Source organism: Podarcis pityusensis (genome assembly GCF_964106645.2).
Source record: "Podarcis pityusensis genome assembly, chromosome: 2".
In the NCBI taxonomy this organism is placed as follows: domain Eukaryota; kingdom Metazoa; phylum Chordata; class Lepidosauria; order Squamata; family Lacertidae; genus Podarcis; species Podarcis pityusensis.
This window is the reverse complement of record NC_138029.1, coordinates 39,500,027-39,525,992: the sequence shown is the minus strand read 5'-3', so window position 1 is coordinate 39,525,992 and position 25,966 is coordinate 39,500,027. Positions and strand designations below refer to the sequence as shown.

Genomic DNA, 25,966 nt, shown 5'->3' with positions numbered 1-25,966 from the left:
TCTTCAGTGCATAAGTCTATCAACAGCCCAGCTGACCAGGCTAGTTGGGGAAATCATGCATAATACACTTTTCATCCTCAAAAAGTCCATGACACACATTGAGTAAGCAAACATGATGTATGACCTGGGCGATCAAAAACACAGCAACTTCCATGATTGACTGATCAAAAGTTCCACTATGATGACAGAAATTGCTGCTAGGCTTACCTATCTGAAATAAGTTTGTTCTCATGTTGTTCCACACATGAGCATTCACCTGAAGAAGTTCAGGAATACTCTATTATGAGGCAATGTATTGTGACAGGTTTGGGGATCCTATGGCCCTCCAGATGTTGGACCCCAACTGCAGGTGCCCTTGACCACTGGCTATGCTGGGGGGTAACCAATATGAGCTGGAGTCCAACAACATCTGGAGAGCCACAGGATCCCACCATTCTGAGGACATTAAACGGAATGTCTCAAGTTATTGTTAATATATCCCATTTCCAATCTTCTGAATGGAAATTAGGATGCCATAATAAGGTGGCTGAAAAATGTCCCACCTTCAGACTTATGTGATACAGTGGTACCTCGGGTTACATACGCTTCAGGTTACAGACTCCGCTAACCCAGAAATAGTGCTTCAGGTTAAGAACTTTGCTTCAGGATGAGAACAGAAATCGTGCTCCAGCGGTGCGGCAGCAGCAGGAGGCCCCATTAGCTAAAGTGGTACCTCAGGTTAAGAACAGATTCAGGTTAAGTACGGACCTCCGGAACGAATTAAGTACTTAACCCGAGGTACCACTGTAATCACTTTGCCTTGGGCTACATGTGTACTCAATTGCAGCTTTTTGTGGCTTGCTGAAGTACTTTTGCAATTTGGAATAGTCCCCTCTTTTGTGGCAGAAATCTCTTATTTCCCAACATTCCTAGTTATCAGGCAATCTTGGGTTGTATGTATGTACCAAATTTCATCAGTTTTCTAAGCTATATGGAAATAGTCTAACCATTTTATTACTCAGAATTGACACAGTGAATCAGTCGGTCAGTGGGGTCCAAGTATCTATCCATCCATCCATCCATCCATCCATCCATCCATCCATCCATCCTCTGATATTTGCTAATAAGAAGGGGGCCTTCTTTGAGATTTGTTATTTCTGTTTCCTCCCCAGTTCTGTGGTATTTCACACCTAGCTCCCACATTTCTCACTGTCTACACTCTTTGATTCACTCTCTGTGATATCCTGAACTTGCTCTGTTGACTATAGCTTGCTCATTCATTGCTTGTTGGCTCAGCTGGGCATTAGAAAAATGAGCCTTTGTTATGCCTCCTGACCATCTGAAATCATAATATTGAAGCAGCACAGGGTCGACTTCCTCTGCTACTATCCTTCTTTTATACGATTCCTTCCTTCTTCCGCAGTTCCTGAGTAAATGAAAATAGTTATATAGGGAGCCTGAAAAATGTGTCAGGGTCCCTAACATTCTGCTTACACGAGTTTGTGCTGCAAAGTACCATTGTTCCCCCCTCCACCAGAGAACAACAATGTAAAATTTAGGTTGCCAAGAAACCAATGTTGCTTTTATGTTTTCTTAGCTAGTCTGTGGAGGGAAGTAGTTTTGTTTACTTTGCACAAATTATGAGTTCATGTTTTGTTTTGGAAAGTCTTGCTTTCTGGCTGGAGGTGTTTGATAAATCACACTTACTTTTAGATCTCTCAATCCATTTATTTCTGTAGTTGAAAACGTATGAGTGTTTCCCTTTTCAGACTAAGCGAGCGTGAAAATATCCAGCAGCGAGTGAGATGCAAAGGGGTGAGAATATGCATCCAAATCTGAAATGGAGTTCTATCTGGCATGCAGAAAAAGCATAACTCTCGTGAAAAGGATGCCATCTGAATCATGCAGGCCAGTTTTTGCGAAGGACGGACTGCTACTGCACATTACGAAATGCTTGCTGTTATGAGAATTATAATTTCAATTCCAGTGACTTTGTGCACTGTGCAAGTGTTGTAGCATTTAGGGTCTCTGCGCAGGTTGCTTTCTGCTTAGTGAAGATCAGGTCCTTCATGCCATCCCTGTTCTCACAGTGCAGCATTCCAAATCTGTGTTGAGTTCTGCTTGGCAGAATCCCAGAATCCAACATGAACTCCACCTTAGCCCTAGGAATTTAGCACCACTCTTACCTGCAACTTCCCTTCTTTCCTGATGACATAGAGTTCCAGGATACAGTTACAACTTTTCACATTCTCCATCCTGGGCACCTCTTAACTACAAGTTAAGTATAGATTATAGGTCTGCAATTGCTCTTATTGCCTCCATCCCCAATAGCATTTTTTTCATCAAGTCCAGCAGTTATGAGTGCTTTCCAGTAAAGCAGGGGGTAGAGTGGAGGGATAGAGGAGGAGTGCTCTTCATCCACTCCAAATTGCACATCTTAGGGAACTATTGCTATTTCCTGGTGGGATTCAACCACACAGGGGCAAATTCACATTGTGTAATGATACGCAATGTATCTTGTGCACAAAAATCATTTCTCCCAAAGACACGACTTTCTGCATTAAGGAAAGTGGTGGAGGAAATGAACTGGAAAGTGTGGGATAACACTTGCTTTGACGCAATGTCACCTAGCCTCCCCACAAATCAATCACAGTAGCCAACGTCTCCCTGCAAACAAATCAGGACGAATGCTCAACAAACAGGTCGTCCAAAAGCACCCGTGGTTCCTAGTCTCTCCAAGACAGAAAAGATACAGGGACTGTCCAAAATCATATAATCATCTTTAATGGGATAATTAGCCCATGAATTATTTTCATGCTCTTAGCGAATTTACACATTGGGGCGGGGGGGGGGGGGGAATCAATTTGAAGGGAAGGGAAGGAGCATTAACAGCTGCTGGTAAGATCAAGGTCTACTGACTAGTCTTTCACCTTCAAAGAAGTGGTCACAAAGCAACAGTGGGGTTGTTATGTTGGTGGGAGTTGCTCACTGTTCCATAGTGAAATACTAAATACACCTGGATGTCTATTTAGGAGATGTTCATCAATGAAACTTTGCCAATGTACCCACATGTAATGATCTCAGAATCTCCCTTTTAGTTTTATTCATCCCCAGAAGCAACTCACAAGAGAATTACAGCCTAGCAAAAGAAAACTGGGATGTTCTCATCTGGTCTGTTCGGGGATTTCCAGGGGTAAAAGCCTCAGAGCTGTGGCGTTATATAATTGTATATCTAGGGGAGCTCAAAATTGAGGTTTGTGGCAGGCTGCTTTATATGCCTCTGTGTATATCTTGGTGGGCTTGCCCCAAATGGGAGTGGCTGATGAATAAAATATTCACTCTTATAATACAGAGAAGACGTCTTGTTTTCTTACGCTGTTTTCTTTCTTTAATTCCAATACACAAATTCCATTGGGGGAGGGACCATAGAACTCAAGAAGCCCCCTTGCTGACCAAAGGCCCTTCTAGTTTAGTTGACTCTTGGGGTACCTTCAAACTCTACAATTCTAGTTCAGCATATGTGAATTTGCTTGGTTCTGTATGGGGTCCCTGAAAAACCACCATCAGATTAAAGCTTACAGTGGGAGACACCACAGTAAACACACAAACACACACACACACACACACACACACACACAAAACCAGATCCAGTGCTTGCCAGCACCATAAAACCATGGAACAAATCTGCACGGATATTCATGTTTTTGACATAGGATGACAACAAACTAATGAACAAATCACACAACACATATGTGGGCACAAAGACGACCTGTGATTTAATGGTGGCTTTGAGGGGATTCCTTATAAAAATTAGGAGGAATAATAATTTGTGCATTTGATCTATGTTTTTGTGCCATAACAGTGCTTCAAAGCACTGGATTCAGAGAGTTCAGTTAATGGAGACAGATGTGCCTTGTGATTTCAGTTTGCAGGGGCAGTTTCAAGGGGATACACCTTACTGGACTCAGCTTACATGTCTATGTGCATGTGTGCTCACTTCCTCGCTTACTGACACTCCCCTGGTCAAACTGCTTTCTTCTCTCCTATAACCCAGATTGTTCTCCTTTGTCTCCTGCTCATCTGCTCAAGTGCCAATCTGAGCCCTGAAAAGCACACAGAACTGAAAGAGGAAATGGAAAAGTGTTGCTCTTCTAACTTCCTCCTTCAGCCCTGTACACTTTTGGGGGTGTGGGGAATTAATGGTCATGGCAAAGGAGCAGTAAGTGGGACGGAGCTCAAAAAATGCCATTGCACCTGTAGGCCCCATATTAGTGACATCACAGGTAAACAATACTGGATGGACCCAGTCTGGCATGGAAGGACAGTGTTTCCTGTGTACGTGCCGGCTTCTGTCTACCTTGAGCAGGGAAGAGGTCACTAGTCACTGAAACAGGGATTGCACCAGGGTTGGGAACACCACAGCCCTCTAGATGTTTAACCTCATCATCGCTGACTTTTGGCTGTGCTTGCTGAGGCTGATTGGAAATGGAGTCTAGCATCTGGAGGGCCACAGGTTACCCATCCCTGGCTTAAACTGGCAGCCTGGATCAAACATAGAGGTGTGCAGCAAAATCCAGAGTTGTATCAGCAAGGCTGTATGAGAAGCTTCCTTACTCTAGAGAGCATTGGATCTTTTGAAGCCACAGCTTTTTGGGATGGTGGCTGCAGACTATTCTGGGGGAAGGGGAACTTATCATGGTCCAACTCTCAGCTACAACACACAGTAAGGTTCCACTCTTCCTCTTCATTGTCATAGACAAAGGAGGTTTCATCAAGTTTGGGCGTGAATGGACACCATGTCTCTTTCTCTGAAGCAAGCCAGTGGTAAAAACAGGATGCTCGATTGCCAGGACCTTTATCATTTGAGGTACAAATTAGATGGATACCATAGAGTCATAAAGCTGAAAGGGACTAGATTGGCTAGCCTTTCTGCCCTATGGAGAGAATCTTCATAGCAGAGAACAGCAGGCAGTTGTATGGTTGATTGGCAGGCAATTATTGTCCTCTCTCATGCTTCCATGAAAAGATTCTTACAAGACTTCCCCATATTTGGGGGTTTCAAGTTACCTGATCCAGTTAATAGTGTGGTGAGCCTGTCTGTCTGCATTCTGTTCTTGATTTCTGTACTTTCTTCAGTTTGTAGCAGTTTCCAGTTTGTTAGTTTTGGGCAGAAGGGTTTATCAATGCACACCAGTGGATTGTAAAATTGCATCCACATTCCCTTTTGAATCAGCAACATGACATTAGTGATATATTTTATACGGCTGTCTTTTAATAGGTACTTTATTGTTGCTTCCTGCTTTTTCTCAAGCAAAGGCAGGATATACATTTAAGAAATAAATAAACCATAAGAAGCAGAAGTGAACTGAAATTCACGTTAGATATTCTCCAAGTTGAATTGGATATAAAATTGCCCCCTCTCTCACCTACGATTAGTACACTTGGAATCCATGATAATAAAAAACTGCTTGCCTATTTACTTATTATTTGTAATCATGCAGAATAATTTTACTTGTAAGACACTTTTTAGTCACATGCACTGTTCTCATATTAATTTGTTTCTGCTGCAAATATTTTAGTTATTGTATTGAAGTGAGGAAAGGCCAAAGTTTGTTTGTTTTTTAATCACAGATACTGAACTGATAGTTAATAATATAATTTGAATGAGAGACAACATGCGTGAGAACCACCATGATGATTAAGGCTGTAATTTTATACCTATTTACTTGGGAGTAAGCGCCACTGAAGTCAATGGGATCTGTCTCAGAGTTTTGTATTGTGCCATGTCTATTACTTAAGTTGAAGTCATAATCTGTTCTTGAGCAAGCTAGTGTATGAATTATTTACTTTTGGATGAATATGGATCAGATGTTTCTGACTTGCACTCCAATCTTTATAGCCCTTAATTAATGCCAAGCCAAGTGAGAGTATCTTAAACCCTTTGAAGTCTCTTAATAACTTATATTCCTTTCTGGGTGTATAGCATATAAATATGCATATGCAATATGTCTTGTGGAATTCAACTGTAGATTCCCCCATCCTGGTTGTGTGTACATTCCTTTGTCAGATTATGATTTATTTCTATAAGCACTTTCCCCCTTTAGGCTGTCAGATGTTTCCTGTACTTACACACTAAAATGTTTAACCTCTCAAATGTACTGTGAAAAGCAAGTTTCTAAAGCTGCAATACTGAACACATTTACATGCTGTCGTCCCACTGAAATCCAACGACCATTGTTCACAACTGGATACAGGATCTACTTAACAGACTTACCAGGATCTCACAGTACTGACTTTTTGAAGGCATGCAAGAAATGTGGAGTACTATTTTTCCACTATATTATGAGTGGCTTGCCCTTGAAATGTTATAAAGATCAAAGAAGCCATGTGCTGGGGGCGGGGTGGGGAGAGAACGAAGAACAGCAACAGATTTATTCTGTTACAGCTTTGATTTTCTGTGGTTACAGGATTCTGTCAAAAGCAAGGAAATAGGATTAAAGGTTAATTCAGCAGCCTGCATCAGCTTGTTATTGCCTTTTGTGACATCTCTCCAGATTGTCTAAAAAAAAATCTCCTGTTATATAGCAAACAGGAGAACTGATACTTCTGATGGTGTGTTGCCTGATCCTGTGCCACTTTTCTCAAAAACAGTCTTGCTAAGCTCTACAGGGCTTATTCCCATTGTAAACGTGCAGCCTTAATAATGAAACATCTGTTTATTTAATTTAAACATAGATAGCCTGCCATTCAATATTCTATGTCCAGGGTGGATAATAGTAAGGCAAAGAAAAACAGCAACAAGCAGACAAGACAGTCGAGCAGTAAAATCAGGACATCCTAACTGCAGAATAAAAACCAGGGCTTTTATTATTATTAAAAAAAAAATATGTTATAACACCCTTCATCTGAAAATCCCAGGGTGGTTCGCAACAGAAAATGCCTGCCTGGCCACAGTTAATTATTTAAGTAGTATTTGGAATGGATGCTGCCAAGAAGCCTTTAAAGACATCCTCTCATGTTCTGGAGGTTATCTGAGCATGGATTACTGTAACTAGGCTAAATAAAAAAAAATCCTTCCAGTAGCACCTTTAAGACCAATTAAGTTAGTTCTTGGTATGAGCTTTCGTGTGCAAGCACACTTCTTCAGATACACTGAAGAAGTGTGTATCTGAAGAAGTGTGCTTGCACACGAAAGCTCATACCAAGAACTAACTTAGTTGGTCTTAAAGGTGCTACTGGAAGGATTTTTTTATTTTGACTATGGCAGACCAACACGGCTACCTATCTGTAACTGTAACTAGGCTGTTTTATACAGGCTGGGTTGTAGTTGTAACACCAGCCATAGCTGGTAAAAGACACTCAATGCCACAGGAGCATAATGGGCCTTCACTGATAAAGTTATGACTATAAGCACCCCACCACTGTGAACACAATCCTTTAGAGAGATTACAAGAAGATCCAGAACTGGTTTAGCACCACTTTCCTGGGCTGATGAATCATCCAGCAACAGTAATCAGTCACCACTAATCCAGTATTGTTAGATCTGAGATTAAGTTTATTGGACCTCATCCAGCCCATTACTGATCCCGGACACGGGTTTATCACTTCCGTGTCCTTACCCGACTCTAATAGAGGCATGGAGCTGGGTTTCACCAGGATACTGGCCAACGCCTCATTTCAAATCCCTGGATGAACTTGATCAGTGGCTTCATGTAGATACTAAAAAGCATGAGGGACAAGATGAATATCTATGATGGTTGTCTTAGCATGAGTGCCGTGGGGCCTAGAAGTACATTACAGTATCATCTTCTGAAATTTGTCTTCTAGGTAGGAACAGAACCACTGAAACACATCAGTACCAATCCTGAAACCCGTGAGAGTCTAGTCAATAGTATAGAAGGCATCAACCTAAGAGAATTACCAGGGTTGCACTCCCACTGTCCTCCTACCATAGTCATCCACCAGGGTAATCAAGGCAGTTTCTGTGTCAATGCTAGGCCTGAAACCAGACTGGACTGTGCTCAGAAATTCAGTCTCATGTAAGAGTGCCTAGAGTCGCATAGCAACTACCCACTTGCCCAAGAGAGGGGTGTTCACGACCAAGCAATAGTTGTTACAACCCTTGGGGTCCATTGTGGCTTTCTTTAGGAAAAGTCTCCCAGCTAAATTTGTCCATGCTTGCGCTCTTAATTATCAGGGGTCAGGAAGGACTTTTCTTCAGGTAAAAATTGCTAATGGCCCCAGGATTCTTTGGGCTTTTTTTAAAGCTTGTCGTCTTGGCTAAGCTACACAAATCACCTGTAGCTCCAGCTTTGGACAGGCCTCTTGCAGCACCTCTGCTCTCTGCTTGCAGCACGTTGTCTCTAAAAGCACAGATCAGTTGGAAACCTGCTAAGCAAATAATTCTAGTTTTGGACAGGAAGTTGGGGTAGATGAGTTTTTGGCTCCTTCCAACTTCATGATTCAATGTGATCACTTTAAAAAGAAACCAATTGAAGCACACCTGGGTGAATGAGTGTCAGTCTACAATACAGCAACACACACAGCAACTTCTGTTTCCAAAAGCTTTAGTGTTAGCATACTGACATCTAGCACCCTAAAACTTCAATGCAATGTGGAGCAAGACTCTTCTATGACAAGTAGCAGAATATGCAGAGCAGCTTTGTCAACATGACTTATATTTGACACTCACCCTTTGTTCCTCACTGACAATACCTTCTCTCCCTCCACCCCCATGTTTTCTGATGCAAATCTTAAGCAGGGGCCATAAGACTTTCACATCCTGAATAGTGCTCAGAGTGCTCTTAGTAGTTTTACTGATTTGTTAATACTAACAACTAAGAAAACAAGCTGTGTTTCCATCTGTAGAGTATTACGACTGCTATGATTCATTTAAGAACAAGATGGCTACTTCTGGTGTTTTGGGAGACAATGTTTAACATTAACTTAGCGTTCCTTTTGTTATCAAATATGCTACAGTTCAGCTCATTATAACCTTCAAATGTGAAGAACTAGGATTAAAACTATTTGCGTGTTCATCATAATCAGCTAAACTGTAACTGATAAGCTCTGAAATGGAACAACATAGTTCAAAGACTGATACAATATTCTAATACAGTTAAGATGCCACAGATTCAGTGTAACTTAATAATGGCCTTGCTTGTTTTGATATCCTTGGGTTGCTTTGCTCAAATTCTGTAAACAGAGTTAAAATGAAAACAAAACTACAAGCCTTCTCTTCATATCTCTCTCTGTGGCAGACTGCATTCTATAAGGGGTTTATCACTCACATGCCTTCTAATGTCACACACAAACACACACACTTACATTTGACTTTAAAAAAGTTTGCAGAAGTCTGAAAGACTAACTTAAAGAAATAGAAGGAAAACCAACTGACAAAGGAGTGATCTTCACACCACAGTGTACCTGTTTTCCCTCACATGTGTCCACCTGTTTCCTGAATGAACTGTATTGTCTTTTTCAATTTATGCATCAATATCGCAGAAATGTGGGGATTTGGTTATTTATTTATTGCTGTTATACCACACTTTTTCTCCACGGAGCTCAAGGTGTTGTGCAGGGTTCTACCCACTTCCCTATTTTATTCTCACAATCGCGCTGTAAAGTAGATCAGGCTGAGAGGTGACAGGCCCAAGGTCACCCAGTGAGTTTCATGGCTCATTTGGCATCTGAACACCTTGGTCTCCTGGGTTCTAGTCCAGCACCCTAAACACTGCCCTACACTGGTTACAGGGAGTGCTTTTATTTTAAGTTTTACCTTCTTAATATGAGTACTACTCCACTGTATCTAAGAGTCTTACTTGCCACTTCAGTTTACTCTGTGCATTTTATAAAGTAGAACATTGCCTATGAAAGGTCATGTTGCAATATTAATGCTGCTAAGGCACTTTTGCTGGGCTCCTGAGAACTGCTTAGGCTAAATGGATTCAAGTTACAAGAAAGGAGATTCCAACTATATATCAGGAAGAACATTCTGACAGCAAGAGCTGTTACAGGCGGTGAAACAAACTTCCTCAGGAGGTAGTGGACTCTCCTTCATTGAAGGTTTTTAAGCAGAGGTTGGATGGCCATTTGCCATGGGTGCTTTAGTTGAGAAATTCCTGCATTGTGGGGGGTTGGGCTAGATGATCCTCAGGTTCCCTTCCAACTCTACAATTCTTTGATTCTATGAAAGGACTTGTGCTAGCCCAATCCCACCCCCACTGAACAGCTGTCCCCTCTGCAAAAGCACAAAATGCTTTTGAGCACTCCTGCCACTCCAATTTCATATGTAGGTTGTCATGCAGGGTAACAAGGGGCTGTGGGAGGTTTTAGAAAAAAACACGGTTTAAGCTTGCTTGTCATGGAACTGGTTTTCTGGTTCTTTGGAATCTGTCTTCTATCTTTTTGCAGTTAACATTACTATCACACACAAATTCAGCAACTTCAGAGTGAAAGCGGGGGGGGGGGGTTCTGATTCTGCAACAGATTTACTCCTGGGCTTTTTCCTGCTGAAAGTAATGAGTAATGAGTAATGTTTAAGATTACAGCCACGCCATTAGAGTTTCCAACACTAAAAGTAAAAAGTCATAAAAACAAATGCCAGTGTTACTCTCCGATAGCCAGTGTGAGAAAATACATGCATGCACAAACAACTTATGACAGGGTGCAAATACACTTAGCTGAATTCCTACCGAAAAGAAGAAGTGGAAAAGCTATTAGGCAGATAAAGTTACTAGGTACCTAGTATAGTACCTAGCATTATGTGAATGTCAATAAATACTTTTAGATAACTTTATCTATGAATTTGTTTAGTTAGCAAATTTAAGTAAACTTAAATAATAAAGACTTACTAAAACAATATTTTGTGCTGTGTAGACGTGTGCCACCCTGTGTTTGTTTGAGTCTTGAGCCTGCAAACACAAATTGCAACAAGTTATTTTTATTTATTTCAATTCTATTCTGCTCTTCAGCCGCAGATCACAGGGCAGTTTACTGTATAAAAATAGAAAAATAACATTACATAGTAACAAACAAAATCAATAAATTCTGTCAATGACATAAACAGGGAAAACACAATACAGAAAAGGAAAATACATGCATGTTTGCAGGATTTGGAATCATAGTCTTACAAGACTAGAAAGAATAATTAGAAATCCTGTTATAAAGTATCTAAGAGTTGTTTCTGCGTCTAAGTAGTCAGGTGTTAATGCAAAAACCGCTGCACACAAACCTGTGAATTCAGGCTGAGCACAGGTATTATCCCCAAAATTAACTTGTACAGTGTAGCTTCTGTAGCTCAGAGCCCCACCCTCCCAGGCCAGGTGGGAAAATGCCTACAAGGCAAGGATCAGGTCTTCCAGGACTCGCAGCCAAGATGCTACCATAGAGCATAGTGATCATTAGCTATGCAATTACTTCCAGCCAAGTGCCTCTGAACATGTGCAGAATGCTCTTTGCATACGTGTTAGAACAAGCGCCAAGTTTATTATTATTAATAATAATAATACAACGCAAAAGATCTCTTCATACGCAGAGTGCCTGTCACCCGACTGGCAGCTGCGTTTTAAAAAACCGAAAAAACGGCACAACGCCTTGTGCAAAGTGCTTTTAGAGTTTGGCGGCTGTTGTTTTCAAGCGCATCTTTGTAGGGAAAAAGGGAAACGACGGCCAGCACGTTGAGCATGTGCGTCTCTCTCCGTGTCTGTCTGTCTGTCTGTCTCTCTCTCTCTAACCGGCCAGGATGATGTCGGAAATAAATACGGCCACCGCCCCAAACCCATGCAATATCAGCTCTCCTTCCCGGGTCCCCACTGCCCACGCCACTCCCGACTCGCGCGCTCGCCTGTCGCGTTCGGTAACGACACCGCAGGCGGCGCCTCCCTAGCGCCGCTCTAGCCGTTGCCATCTCTATTTCACCTCCGAAAGGGGAAGGAGCAAGAGGCGGGGATGCGCGCGCGGCTTCTCCGGTTGGGCGCCCGCAGAACCTCGGAAGCGGCGGGGGAGAGGGAGGCGGGAAGGCTCCGCGCACGCGCAGGGCGGGGAGCAGAAGAAGGCAGAGTCTCTGCGCCCGCTCGCCGCCCGCTTGCCCGCTTAGTATTTCCTCTTCTCTGTGTGGCTTCCTTCCCCCACCTTATTATTATTATTATTATTATTATTAATTTCCACCCATTTCCTCGCCTCCTTATACCTGGCTTTCAGAGTTCTTCTCTCTGCACTTTGTTTTTATACGTCTCTCTCCTGGGGCTTTTTTAAAAGCACCTTCCCACGTGTCCCTCAGGCTTCACCTGGCAGCTCTCTCACTCTCATCTACTTTTTGCAGAAGGTGCTGTGCAGCCCCACGTTGCGGCAGCTATAAAGAAGTCCTGGTCTGTGAGATGCCACGTGCACTGCTGCCCCCTCCCACGGCCCTCATTTTTCCCTTCCTTTTTCTGAGTGTGTAAAGGTCAGGGATGGAGATGGCCAAAGGGGTCTCTGGGGGACATGGGAGCCCCTTTTTGCAAGAAGGCACCTGTGTTGGTGGTGGCTCAGGGCTTTACCAGCGCCAAAGTCCAGTCGCCCCATCTCCTCACTTACCGGACAGGCTTCAGTCACAGTCCGCCGCATCATTCAGTAGGGAAGGCAGAGAAAGCAGTGAGATTCAGGTGGTATGTTCCATATTGTTCTGCTTTCGTTCTCGGTTGTCTTTGTACATCTGCAAAGTTTGTCAATGGGTGGTGAATCTAAATGCTGTACAGTGGTACCTCGGGTTAAGTACTTAATTCGTTCCGGAGGTCCGTTCTTAACCTGAAACTGTACTTAACCTGAAGCACCACTCTAGCTAATGGGGCCTCCTGCTGCTGCCGTGCTGCCAGAGCACGATTTCTGTTCTCATTCTGAAGCAAAGTTCTTAACTCAAGGTACCATTTCTGGGTTAGCGGAGTTTGGAATCTGAAGCGTATGTAACCTGAAGCGTATGTAACTGAGGTACCACTGTATACTCAACTTCAGGAATGGTTGTTAATGTGAGCTGCTGCAGAGAATCAGCAAACATATCCTTAGCAACAAGGTATTTTTTTTTGGTCAGGCTGATGCTACCAGGGGTAGCTAATGGGGTGTGCTCCAGATGTTTTGAACTACAAATCTCATTATCTCTGACCATTAGGCCATGCTGGTGGGATTTGTGGTCAAAACGTTAGGAGGGTGCCATGGGAAGTTTGCCTGGTGCCATCATTATACGCTATATCGTTAGGTGCCAGGCAAAACTCTATTGCCAGGCGTTTGGCCTTTAACTATTTGTGGCCTTTTGGAAGTGGATGGGATGTTTTCAATGTATTTCTTCTTTCTCTTGGTTTTAATGTATCATGTGGGGGATTTTTTCCCTCCTTGTTGGGTTGTAGGTGGCTTTGGGTTGGCCTGGGCAAATTAAAATGACTAACAAATTCAATAAAGAGTAACAATAATACTGTAATAGTCATTGTTTGAGGCCTTTCCCCAGCTGTGTGGGTTGTTCTAGAGAAGCAAGATGGTGTAATCTTGAGGGCTAAAGGTTCGTTCAAATGCATGTAACAAAACCTTGTCAGCTGTGGTTTGTTTGCTTGTTTTGAAAAGAAAGCCACTCCAGAAGGGGCTGACTTGAAGTGGAGAAGTGTGCTTCCCAGCATATTGCTTTTCTGTTGTAAATTTTCCCCATCCAAATCAGCTTGTTCCTTAAAATAGCAATAATAGTCGTGGTTTTGTCACATGCTATTAGCATGCACTGTTAAGTTAGCGCCTACTTTTACGTTCCTGAACTTAAGGGCTGCTGGGAATGCTTCCAATAACCGTGTATGTTTAAAAGCATGTTGTGGAAAAGATACGCTCATTTCTGAGATAAGTCTGGATATCCTAAGGGTGCTCATTGTAAACATACTTTTAAGCATGATATGCTCCTTGGGAAGATGTATGTTTCCTAAGCTAGCTTCTAGAGAGCTTTGCTAAATAAGGGGTGAGAGGCTCTGTTGGCCTTTCTGTCTGCCTTGGCCAACTCCCAAGAGACTGTGATCTACTCAACAGTTAAAAACTGGCCGTGGTCTACCCTCTTTTTTGGGGTTCAGGTCAAAGTTATTGAGTTTTTTCAGGGAGGAGGTAAAATGTTGAGCTTTTTTAGGGGAGCCACAGTTGTTCAGCTTCTTTGGGGGGAGCCAATGATCTACCAGTGATCTGCTGGTAGATCACAATTTACCTGTTGGACATGCCTGCCCTAGACCTAGGAGCCTTCTTAAAGGAACTGTTTTCAGAGGAAGAAATGCGAGGGGAGAGAAACTCTGTGGTTGCCATCAGGAAATGGTTGGTTTCACCTGTGTTGCCTCACCCTCCAGCCCCAGGAGCCTTTATAAGGGAGTTGCTTAATGGATACTTTGACATGACATGTTATTAAGTTGCATGCTTATTTAAACATTGATATATGTGAAATGAACCATTAGTCATTGATTATATATATATTTACTATGCCTTGTAATTATTGTTTTACTGTATTTAGACTTTGATTTTTCTGTGAACCACTTTGAGCACATATACAACTTAAATATACAGCTTAAAATCAGGAGGAGGGTGGGGACTTCATATTCATAGTGCCTCTAAAGTACATGGGGAAGGTATGCTTACCATGTGAGCTTGACAATCAGATTTGTAGACCTTTGCACATACGGTACATTATTTCCCAAGGGGAATAATCAGGGATGGGGAACTTGTGACCTTCCAGATGTTGTTTTATTGAAACTCCTCCTATAATCCCTCACTGTTGGAAGTTCAACATTTGGGGGACCACAGGTTCTTCATCCCTGATTTAGCTGCTCATTTCTTAAGACATGGGCATGCATGCTTGCATTTCCCTGAACATAGCAAAAAAGAGATACTGAAAGTGAACTTAAGTGTTGACTCTAAATGAAAATGGGGGGGGGGGGGTTATTTTTGTCCTTTTAGCAAACCACATTTTGCTGTGTGACTAATTGTTTAGAGAAAAAAAGTGTTAACAATTGAATAACAAATATGTGCTATGGCTTGATAATGCTGCTCCAATGTTATTGGTTACAGGAGTTCATCTCTTCATCCAGTTATAATAATATTAGAATAATAAGATTTTGAATTTATGAAACTTGATTTAAACTAGAGGATTATGAAATACGGAATTAGTTTACTATTCTTGATAAAGAACTGTGTAATTGATAAGTGTGAAATTATGCCAGTTTGAAGCAGTTCATAGAAGAAATAACTACTACTAATTTTCATTTCAATTTATTAGTTGTTAAAATAACAGTAATAAATAACAGAGCAATATTGAAGGATAAAAAGCTGTTTGGAAAGAAAACGACAGTGTCCTTTGTTTTCTGCTCAAAAACTATTGTGTGCGTTTGATTAGTGGGTATAATAAAAGTAAACTTTTTGTGGAGCACGGAATAAAATGTTGGTGCATTTTTGCTGATTCTATGTCATGTATTCTTACTCCTTGTAGTCCATAATTCTGCCAGTTTACAATGCTGAGTGTTGGCTGGATGAATGCCTGAAGTCTGTTCTGGAGCAAGACTTCCAGGGTTCCATGGAAATATCTGTTTTTAACGATGCTAGTATGGTATGTACCTGTCAGTTTACTGTTCTAGTTCTACTGCACGATTATCATTTGAATACCAATTCCAGGAATGTGTTCTTACTGTGTTTATTTCGCCAGGGGTGGGGGACCTTTTTGGGGGTGAGAGTTTTATTACCCTGCTGGAATGCTGTCAGGGACCCACCTTCCGAAGTGGACTGGGGGGGAGTGGTCAGTCCCAATAGTGTGTGCTGTCAGAGATGCAAACTCACACCTTTAACACACATAGACATACTCCCTTTTCCTTCTTCCTCCTGCTCCCAATTCCTTAGTTTGTGGGAATGAAAAGGGCTCTCTCCCCGATGTAGCATAATTGTTGTATCAAAACTGACTGTTTTGCAAAGGGACTTTCAGGAAATGAGCTGGATTGAAATGGAAGAGGGGACAGTCATTTTGCTCTGGCTTTTGAAAGGAGTTCTGTTCTCTCTCCATCCCCATGTCTTGGTGCCATTTTGTTAGTGTCATCTGTTGAGCTTGGGTGCAGTACTGTAGCTCCAGCCAGCTCTTCTGCAATCAGCTTGAGCTCTGAAAGCTCTGGGGGTAGTAGTGGGATAAAGAAAAGGCTGAGGCTGAGGTACCTTGCAGCTGGGTTTGGTCTTTGTGTGAAACCCTTCCTCCTCGAGCTGTCTTCCTCTTTTGCCACCCAGCAGCCCACAGGGATCTGTGTGCTTTTCCTGGGACTCACTGCCTACCTGATCACTCCTCTTCAGAGAAGAGGAAGTTGTGCTCCTCAGCAGAGCCTTCCAGAAACTCCTGATGATGTCCAAGTCTGCCTGAAAAGCAATGGAAGATGTCATTGGTGTCAGATTGTGGGCAAATACTCATAAAAGTGCAGTTTAAATCAGTATGATGACTCGGCTGTGACTTTGCAGTGACCTTATCCCTTCTCACATGTAGCAATAAGATGTGGGAAAGAAATGCGGGGAATTAAATGTTTAACTTTTAAACATTATACCTACTCAGTGTCAATATTTCTAAACAGGACAATTCAGGAAATATATTAAAAAAGTGGAAGGTTCTGTTGGAAGAAGCGGGCATTCAGGTGGTACTTGGAGAAAATGATTCATCTCAGCCACGAGGAGGTAGGTGCCTTAAAAGAACAGCAGCTATTCAGGACAGTGGGATAACTTAGTTTTCTGCATAACAGCTTCCCACGAGTTGCGTAGCATTCTAGAACATTCTGTTTGTCAGTGCATCCACGTTCAGACCAAGACTCTTCCTTAATAACTGTCAGAAGTGACTCTCTTTTTGAGGTTGCTGAGGTTTTCTTTTATGTGCCAAGACAGAATTTGGCCTAATACTAAGTACACTGTTGCTGCAATCTTAATAACTCTTATGAGGAAGTAAGCCCCATTGAACACAGTTAGACTTATTTCTAAGCAAGCGTGCATAGGATTTTGCTGTATGCAGAAAAATAAGTCCCACTGAAAATCAATGGGACTTCTGTTTAATGGGTTTAGAATCACATTGTAAATCATCATGACTCTGTTGGCAAAAGAAAATAGTTAGATTCACCGTATCTTACATTGCTGGAAATTCACACCAGTTTTTCCTCAGTTCTCTAGTCAGTTTTTCAATACGGGTTTAAGAGGCAAATAATATATAGCATAACTTAGCTTAGAGATGGCCAGGAAATAAATGTTGTGTGGATTGAGAGAGAGCCATCACCTTTGCTGCAGACTGGGAAAAAGCCAGGTTTGTTATGTGCTAGACTGAAAAAGCACAAATGAGGTTAAATTGTGATGCAAGCCAAAATAAATAGCTCTGGAATTGTTGTAATAGGCTGGAAAGTAATGGATTCAGGTTGAATTGCCAAGTGTGACCACTTCAGAATGAAGATCAGCTCAGTGAGATGTGAACTGTAAACGTTTGTATTGAGTTTTAAAGCTTGCTGTCCTTTCTCTGTGAGATGGTGAAAAAGGATAGCATGTTGGTGTTATGAGCAAGAGGGAATCTAAGAGCTAAGGAGGAAGATGATGAAATTAATTTAGGAAATGCTTTCTTTGTTTTCCAGAATAAATTTTTCATATACTTTTATTTAGGAAGTTTTAGTTTGTGTTTTCCTCCCTTATCTTTTTAAACATAAAATCATCTCTGTAATGTAATCCTGTTGTTGCTTTTCTCCATTGATATCTATAATTTATTCCTATTCATGCTTATTTTGAAGTTGCAAGTAATGGAAAAAAGGGGGAAATGCATATTTAAACTGTAAAAACTTATAATTTGACTCTTACATAAAAAGAGGAAAAATACAAGTTACATGCAAATATGTGCAATGTACCCCTGATGGACTGTACTTTTAAGGAAAAACAACTCTGAGAGAGGGACTCTTTGGAAAGGCGACATTTAATATTTTGCTGCCTACCACTTTCCTGCTCCTCCTCCTCTCAACCGCTCTTTCTCGAATTTTGATCTCTATGTTTTGACCTCATAGCATTGTTGCTTCTCAACTGTGTGTTAATCCCCTTCCAATATTTTTCTAGTTGTAAACTGTAAATGGGTCAACTAAGATTTCCAAGCCTCTTCTCATTATCTCTTTCCCAACAAACACAAGCTAAGGGGCAAAGGGGGCATTTGCCTAACTAAGAATCTCCTAGAGGGATGACCTATTCTGTACCAGGCAGTGGGCTCAGCTGGGGGTTGGGCTTCTGGCTTGTGCTAGGTACAGAGTCCAGGAAGACCAAGTCATGTACTGCTAGCACCTGTTTCAGATCCAGGAAACAAAGTTAGGTCAAATTCCAGTGAGACAAGGTCATGCTAAGCAGAAGGTAAATCTAGATAAACAAGGTCGGGTAATGCAGAGGTCAAAGTCCAAAAGGCAAACAAAGGAAGGTTGATAGTACCTTGGATAGCTCAAAGTGAAGCCTAGACTTTAATTCAGACAAGGCAAGCTTGAATGTTTTTCCAACAACTAGCAATGCTAGACTGAGGGCTTATCCTTACTTACTTTTCCTCCACTCTTTCCAGGCATGGTCCGAGATTTAAAGCTCTGTGTTTAAGCACCCCTTTTTTGCTCTGGAGCTTTCCCCACAAAAACCTGCTCTTTAAAGCGCAATTGGAGCAAACATCAATCTGCAGAAAACCTGAATTGATGTTTGTTCTGAGTCAGTTTTAAAGATTGGATTTTCACTGGGAAAGCTTCGTGGCAGGGGGGAAACCAATCGCTTAGACATGAACCATTAAAGTGCAGACCTCTGCCTGGAAAGAGCAGAGCAAAAGTTAAGTGTGGAAAAGCCTGCAGTCTTAAACAAGCTCAGAGAGTAAGCTAGCCAGCCAGTGTGGTATAATCACTGGCAAATACTGAACTGGGATCTGGGAGAACAGGGTTCAAACTCCCAATCTGTCATGGATGCTCATGAGGTGACCTTGGGCCAGTCAGTGCCTCTCAGCCAAACCCACCACCCGGTGTTATGGTGAGGATAACATGGAGAGGAGGGGAGGGGTTTGCTGTTTCCTGTTAGAATACCAGTAGCAATATGTGCACCCTTTGTGGTATTGCAACCCAGTTCGAAACATTTTCACATGAAAGTAAATACATGATGACCTGAGTGAAGCCTGCTGTTCTTTCTGCGTAGTTGATTTCCTCCATCAGATGTGGCCCCCCTCATTTATTGTAACTGTTCCTTGTATTTACCAACAATTCCTCAAGTTTATGGGTTGTTACATGGTGACTACTCCAGAAGCATAAAACTGTTCCTTAGACACTCATTAAAGCCTGAGCCTCTTTTGGAAGCTGTGTAACATTGAAAAAACAACCATAGACTTGGGGAAAATACTGACAATTCTGCAAAAAACCAAATAATTATTTGACATTTGGTTTCCAGGCTAATATGCATATGATTGGCGAAGTGTTAGGGTTTGGGAGTCTTAGTTTTTACTTTAAAAAAGTAGGTACATTTTATGATGTGAAAAAATGCATAGACATAGGAAGGGAAAAAACCCTATGGCTTCTGAATTTTCCCAGTCATTTGTAAATTGGGTTAGGAAAGGTGTATTTTGTTCAAACTATATACCTTTGAAAGCAGGTTGCCATGCAGTAATCATTTTCCAGTGTGGAGCAGCTCGTTTGTATTTACATTTGGGCAGCCAGTTTAGATGGAAATCTTTGTGACCCCTTTGTCCTTAGTGATTTACTTTCCTGTGGTTAAGAGTAGTTAAAACTTGTAGGGAGTACTTCCTTTGAAACAAGCAGCCCCAATAACGAAACAAATGTGACAGTCTTCACGTCTTGGATTGTTTACCCTGGATTAAGATTCATTTCTGATTCTTTTCTGCCATGGAAAAGGAAAAAGGAAAACAAAAGGGAAATCTCCCCCCACAAAAGAGAGGGGTCAGTGGCTTTAAAGAAACTAACACAAAACAACTTCTTTCCAAGAGTGAGGAATGTTAATATCTCACGGGGTCTTAGTCCCCCCCCCCCTCCTGTGACCATGGTAACAGGCTCTTTTTGCTAAGTAAGCAGGCCTTGCAAAATGCAAAACCTTGGCACAAACATTTGAGTCTCATCAGTATAGCAATATTGCAGTGAATTCTTTGCTTATGCCAAACAAAATTCATTGCCTTAGACCAGTTGTTTAAATAATCCAGTTTCCATGCGGAATAAAATCTTTTGGAAATCCTATAATTGTGCTGATGTCAAAAGGGCATTTTATGACTAGCTAACTACCAAAACTTTGGGTGTCTTGTTTTTAATTAAGCTTACTTCTAAACTATTTGCACTTGAATGAACAAACAAACAAACATGATTGTTTCTCATCTGACCCACTTATCTCACCAGCTTGTTACCCATATGTGCATTTAAGTGCTGACCTTTTAAAATATTTGTAAGATTGTTTTGACTTAATTTTTTAAAGCATATCCTTAAACTTTGCCTGTCACATGAATAACCAAATGTTCTCCAGCATTCATATATTATGAAATCCGAATGACTCAAGTCAGCCTTTATGACTGATTTTTGTGATGTGTAAAAGCAGTAACATATGGATCAAGCTACTTACTGAGTGTTGGGCAAGTGATTTAAATGACAATGAATCTAAATTTCTGGCTACCTTTCATCACAGTGGCGACCCCACAAGCTTCCTTATAAGAATCATCCATGACTGATTTTATGACCTTTGAATGTGCCCTTAATCATAGCATCCTTTTAGCCTTCCTTGCTATAATCAGACAATTATTTGAAACATTATATGCTTGGGATGGGGAGAGAGAGAGACAAACTTGATTACACAACTGATCCTGCTGGAACAGTTACTGCTCTGTGGCAGGATTAGTTGTTCAATTTTAGTCTATTCATTTTATTCCTCAGGAGATAATTATTCCGAGCTATTGGTTCTGTTCATTCAACATGCCCAGACCTGCTTTACTTTTCAGTAAACATGTCCAGGTCTTGTAAGGTTTTACTGTGTTTTCCAGTCATTTTAATTTAGTTACGGCAGCCATAGAACTTTGAATGGTTGAGTTTTAATTTAAATGATTTCCTAGAATCATAGAATTGTAGAGTTGGAAGGGTGTTCCTAGTCCAGCCCCCTGCAATGCAGGAATGCTACCACATCCATCCCTGGGTGGGCTCAAACCACCAACTTTCTAGTTAATAGCCAGACACACACTGACCCATTGCACCACAGAGGTTTAGTTATCATTTCTTTGTGAAGTTCAAGGCTCTATATTCATAATGTTCATATACATGAAGAGGTATCCAGGAAGGAAATAATAAAACTTGTCATGGGTGTGCAACTCAAGCATCCATTATGGCTTGCTTACTGTGGGCTGCAATTCTGAAATCTGGCAAGGAACTTCAATGTCACCTAGTGTGTTTTTGAGTAGAAAAACTTAGATTGCAAATTGCAATGATGCTCATGCACTCTTTTGTAACTTTGCTTTATCTACAGTGGGCTTTGCTAAAAATCATGCAGTAGATCAGAGCTCGGGGACTTATCTGTGCTTTCTGGATTCTGTAAGTGATTTTTTAAAATTTTTGCCAAATGCATTGCCTACCTGAAACAAAATGTTTAATTGTCCATTTCCTTTTTATCATTCTATGCTAATGGTTTTCCATAAATTGGTATAAAACTGTTTCATGTGGTTATGGTGATGTGGTACTTTTTAAATTTAATAAGTATTCAACCTTATAAAACTCTGCTTCTGTATCTGGACATTTTCTTAACCGTTGAGATACAGTGGTACCTCGGGTTACATACGCTTCAGGTTACAGACTCCACTAACCCAGAAATAGTACCTCGGGTTAAGAACTTTGCTTCAGGATGAGAACAGAAATCGTGTTTCGGCGGCGCGGCGGCAGCAGGAGGCCCCATTAGCTAAAGTGGTGCTTCAGGTTAAGAACATTTTCAGATTAAGAACGGACCTCCGGAGCAAATTAAGTACTTAACCCAAGGTACCACCCTATTGGAAGTTTAAGTGGCACACACCTTTTAAATCTGCAACCTAGCAGGCACTTCTAATTGGATAATAGGTATTGTTTTACTTGATGTGCCATTTTTCTTAGACCTGATGGCATGAAAACAGAATAAAGAAAATTAAAATATTCTACTGTCAAATGGGTCATTATAAGCAATCTCTATGCTATGAAATAAATTTCATAACATGCACTCCAAATAATCCAGTATTACAGGAATTTGATAATAACAGACATGCTTCTGTCCTCCAAGTACTTTCTGAGCAGGTAAGCAATTTGTTGCAAGAAGAAGATATCTGTTTCACATGAAAAACCAGCAGGGATTTCTAAACAAGGCCAGATGTTTTTATGTTGTTGATCTCCATCCACCTTCAGGAAAGAAGGCATTCAAACCACATGTATTTGTATCGGGTTTACCTACTTCCACAAGAGACTAGCCCTCAAATTCTGCAAAACTTAACCCTACTATCAGTTTAGATGTTCCCTTTACAGTCAAGGCAGAGCACTTTAAATATATAGAGACCAACTTGCTATGCTAGGATGATTAAGTAGGAATTGTCCCCTTCTCACAGAAAGTGAAACTATGTGGCATCTAACCACAAACCCTCAGTTCACCCCCCAAAAAAATCTTTGACTGACTTATTTTTTACAGAAAAATGAGAAGTGATCTTGTGACAAGTGGAAATAGTTTACATACATCATACAATCAGCAAATAAAAAAGCACTTCAAACCAGCTGTCTTTCCTCCTCTAGTCAGCTTTTCAGCCCCCGTCCCCCTGCTAGCTGCCACTGTTCTCTGGTGGGGCCAAGAAAGTGTAGTGCTATAGCTCTGGAAACGGCGTTTCCGTGTGCTGCGCTGGCTCACCAGATGCAGCTTGTCACGCTGGCCACGTGACCCGGAAGTGTCTCCGGACAGCGCTGGCCCCCGGCCTCTTGAGTGAGATGGGCGCACAACCCTAGAGTCTGTCAAGACTGGCCCGTACGGGCAGGGGTACCTTTACCTTTTATAGCTCTGGTAGATTTTTGAATAGGGTTTCTCTTGTCTGAAGAGGTGCAGTGGCTCATCTTTTGTGAGGTTAAATGACAATTTTATTTATTCAGGATTTTTAAAATTAATCTGTAGAAGTAAAGCATATAAATTTGCTTGCAGTGCAGGAAGAAGAGGCATATATTTAGTTCCTCTGTTAAATGCCTCTCAGCGTTAGGATGAATTCAGGAGGCCCCAACCCACAAAAGCTTACCATCTTGTGGAGCTGCATGAGGTGGTAGCTTCCTGTGTCCCTGAGAAATCCAAGGATTTGCAGTAGTGGTAACACCAAGCTTAACCTAGTTGGCAGGGGCCACACATAGCCAACTCTACATGCAATTGTGGGGACTTCATGCTGTGGCTGTGTGGCCTCTGGATATCTGCCCCCACCCACACTGAACTACCACTAAATACAAGGTGGAATAGGAAACATACTGGTAAACCAAAACACCTTGCAAAGGTGGGTCTGGATTTTTTTTAAAGAAAAAGTTTTCCTTCCCCATCAATATATTGGACTAATGAATAAATAAATTCAAAACCACAGTAGTTCCTAGGATGTTAATCTCAATAAAATATGCTTTTGTCAAATATTGCTGAGCAATCCCCTGCCTCAAACCCCCCCCTCCAAATGTGTGTGTGTGTTTCTAACTGAATTAGGACATTCTGAATTAGGATATTTTAAGTACCCATCTTCTGTTTTGGCACCCTGAACTCAGAATCTCTTTCTCAGGGCTTGAGAAGAGATTATTCACATTCAAGGAACTCTTATTTAAAAGTTTATAATGATTACAGATTGGGTATATTTCGTAACCGATTCAATCTCATTGCCAGTTCAAATACAAGAAATATCAATAAACCATCACCTATCGATAGATTCTTCTTGCATGTCTGATATACTAGAAAAAATGAAGCAACATGTTTTTTTCAGCCTATAACGTACCTGAATGTACAAGTACAACATTTTCTGAAGCTTAGTGTCTTGGCAGTAATTAAGAGCATTTCACATGACTGACACCAACATGATATTCTGATTAATTTGATACTGAATTGGTGAACTGAAACCAAGAATCAAAAGAGGTATATAGGAGCAGTCACAGATAATGTTAGCACACACAGCTGGTAACATCTGTTTTTCAGCAGTTACTGCATAGCAGCGAGAAATTGATTCCAATGAGAATACCAAGTAATTCATGGATGTGTATAAATTTCAGGAATTTCTATTATGTTAAACACAGAAAAAGACACAGAAAACAAATGTTGTTTATCAACACATCAGATTTTCAAGTTGCTTTGCAAAATAATTTTTAAAACATTGTGGTAATTTACATTTCTTCTGCTAAACAAGCATGCAAGGAGAATGAGAAAGTGTGTGTGTGTGTGTGTGTGTGTGTGTGTGTGTGTGTTAAGACACAGAGACTACCTAATGAATATTTTTCCAGACTGAATTTTACTGTAGATCATAAAGATTTTATTGGGAATAAAATCAAAGGCTCTGAACAGTAAACCATCTATTCTATGTTCATGCCAATAGAAACTGTCCCTTTTGTTGGAAATAAACATTTATTTGAACACTTTGGACAGAAAAAGCTATTCTACCTTCAGTGTTGGATGCTGGAACATCTCCAGGAAAGAGAAAAAGAAGGAAAGAAAGTTTAAATAGGTATAGGCACTTTAAATATAATAATGAAAACAGCTGTATAAGAACTTGAGCAGATGTGCATAACTAAGCAAAGTTGCTCAAATCTAAGAATCTGTTGACCCTCAAATGCGTACTTAGATCTTATGTGTCTGTTGTTTCCCCATTTGTTTGAACTGAGGTAGAAGATCTCACATGCAAATGAATGCACTATTGAAATGAATGCAGAAGTTGTTTGAGATAGGAAACCATATGCACACGTGCAGGGCTTCTGGATCAGATCAATAGATCAGCACACACATTTCCAGTGCAGTACTGGAGTTAAGAAATTAATTCATTTATTGCTTGCATCTGTGTAAAGCGGATTCCTCCCCCCCCCCAAAGAAATCACCCGCAAGTTAATCAAAGAAACAACGCTGAGTACATGTGAGCACTTCTACAGTCCCTGCGAGTAAAGTGTCTAGATGGGTCAATGAGTCAGTTCCTCATTTAATCTTTTCATTCAAAATTGTAAGATTATCATTCTCTCTTTAGCAGAGATGTGAACAGTTGGAAATCTGCTATTCATAGAGCAAGTGGAAATATTTCAATTTCACTGCCATAGTTCCTGCTAGGAATAAAAAGCAATGAAGTCCCTCGTATAAAAGAAAAATCTAGTTGTATCTGTGCCAACACAAGCTTGCATACAGCAATCTAAGGTATTGCATCTTTTCCAGTAGTTCCCCCGCAAATAAAATCATGGAGGGCACTGAGTGGGAATTTGAACTCTGGTTTCCAGGTCCTGGTTTGCACTCAAATCAGTACAGCACACTGGCTCTCAGCAGTAGGAAAACAAACAGGAAGTATAATGAACAAGTTATAGCTTGTCTTTATGTAGTTTATCTATAAGAACCAAGCAAAGCAGACACAGAAATGTTCCTAAGCAGTTAAAAAATTGAAATTGCTTCAGCTAGAGATGGAATATTGTGGAAGGGGTTGAAAAAGGACAAAAAAAAAAATGCCTGGAGAACTTCAGCAAGGGTAACCCCCCCCCCCCAAATCCAACTGGCCATGATAGTATCCCGCAGCTTCTAAAACGTATATCAGTTTATAGCTGTGTTGTATTATATTGATTTCAACTTTTAGCATAATTGAATAAGAGCAATCTGATTATTACATTTTAGGTTAGTGATTATAAAGTGGGGTTGGAGTAGTTCATTTCTTCTAAACTAATGCTGCAAAAAGATGCACTAATTCTGTTGTATGCCTGCTTTATTCATGCCACTGCAATTCATTTTATGTACTTCTATATGTTGTCTAGGTGTGTGC

At 41.0% G+C, this 25,966-nt stretch overlaps 1 protein-coding gene across 2 annotated transcripts in view; it reads left to right on the top strand.

The window, feature by feature from the left end:
• Positions 1-12,026: 12,026 nt before the first annotated feature.
• B3GNTL1 (UDP-GlcNAc:betaGal beta-1,3-N-acetylglucosaminyltransferase like 1) overlaps positions 12,027-25,966 on the top strand; it is a 166,154-nt gene continuing 152,214 nt past the window's right edge. Inside the window, exons 1-4 of one of the 2 annotated variants that reach the window (XM_080993952.1) lie at positions 12,027-12,626; positions 15,452-15,568; positions 16,566-16,665; positions 21,472-21,536. In XM_080993952.1, the coding sequence (XP_080850078.1) occupies positions 12,432-12,626; positions 15,452-15,568; positions 16,566-16,665; positions 21,472-21,536 (477 nt within the window). In that variant the 5' untranslated portion in view covers positions 12,027-12,431. The remainder of the gene's footprint in view (positions 12,627-15,451; positions 15,569-16,565; positions 16,666-21,471; positions 21,537-25,966) is intronic. The other variant, XM_080993953.1, reaches the window with a different exon arrangement.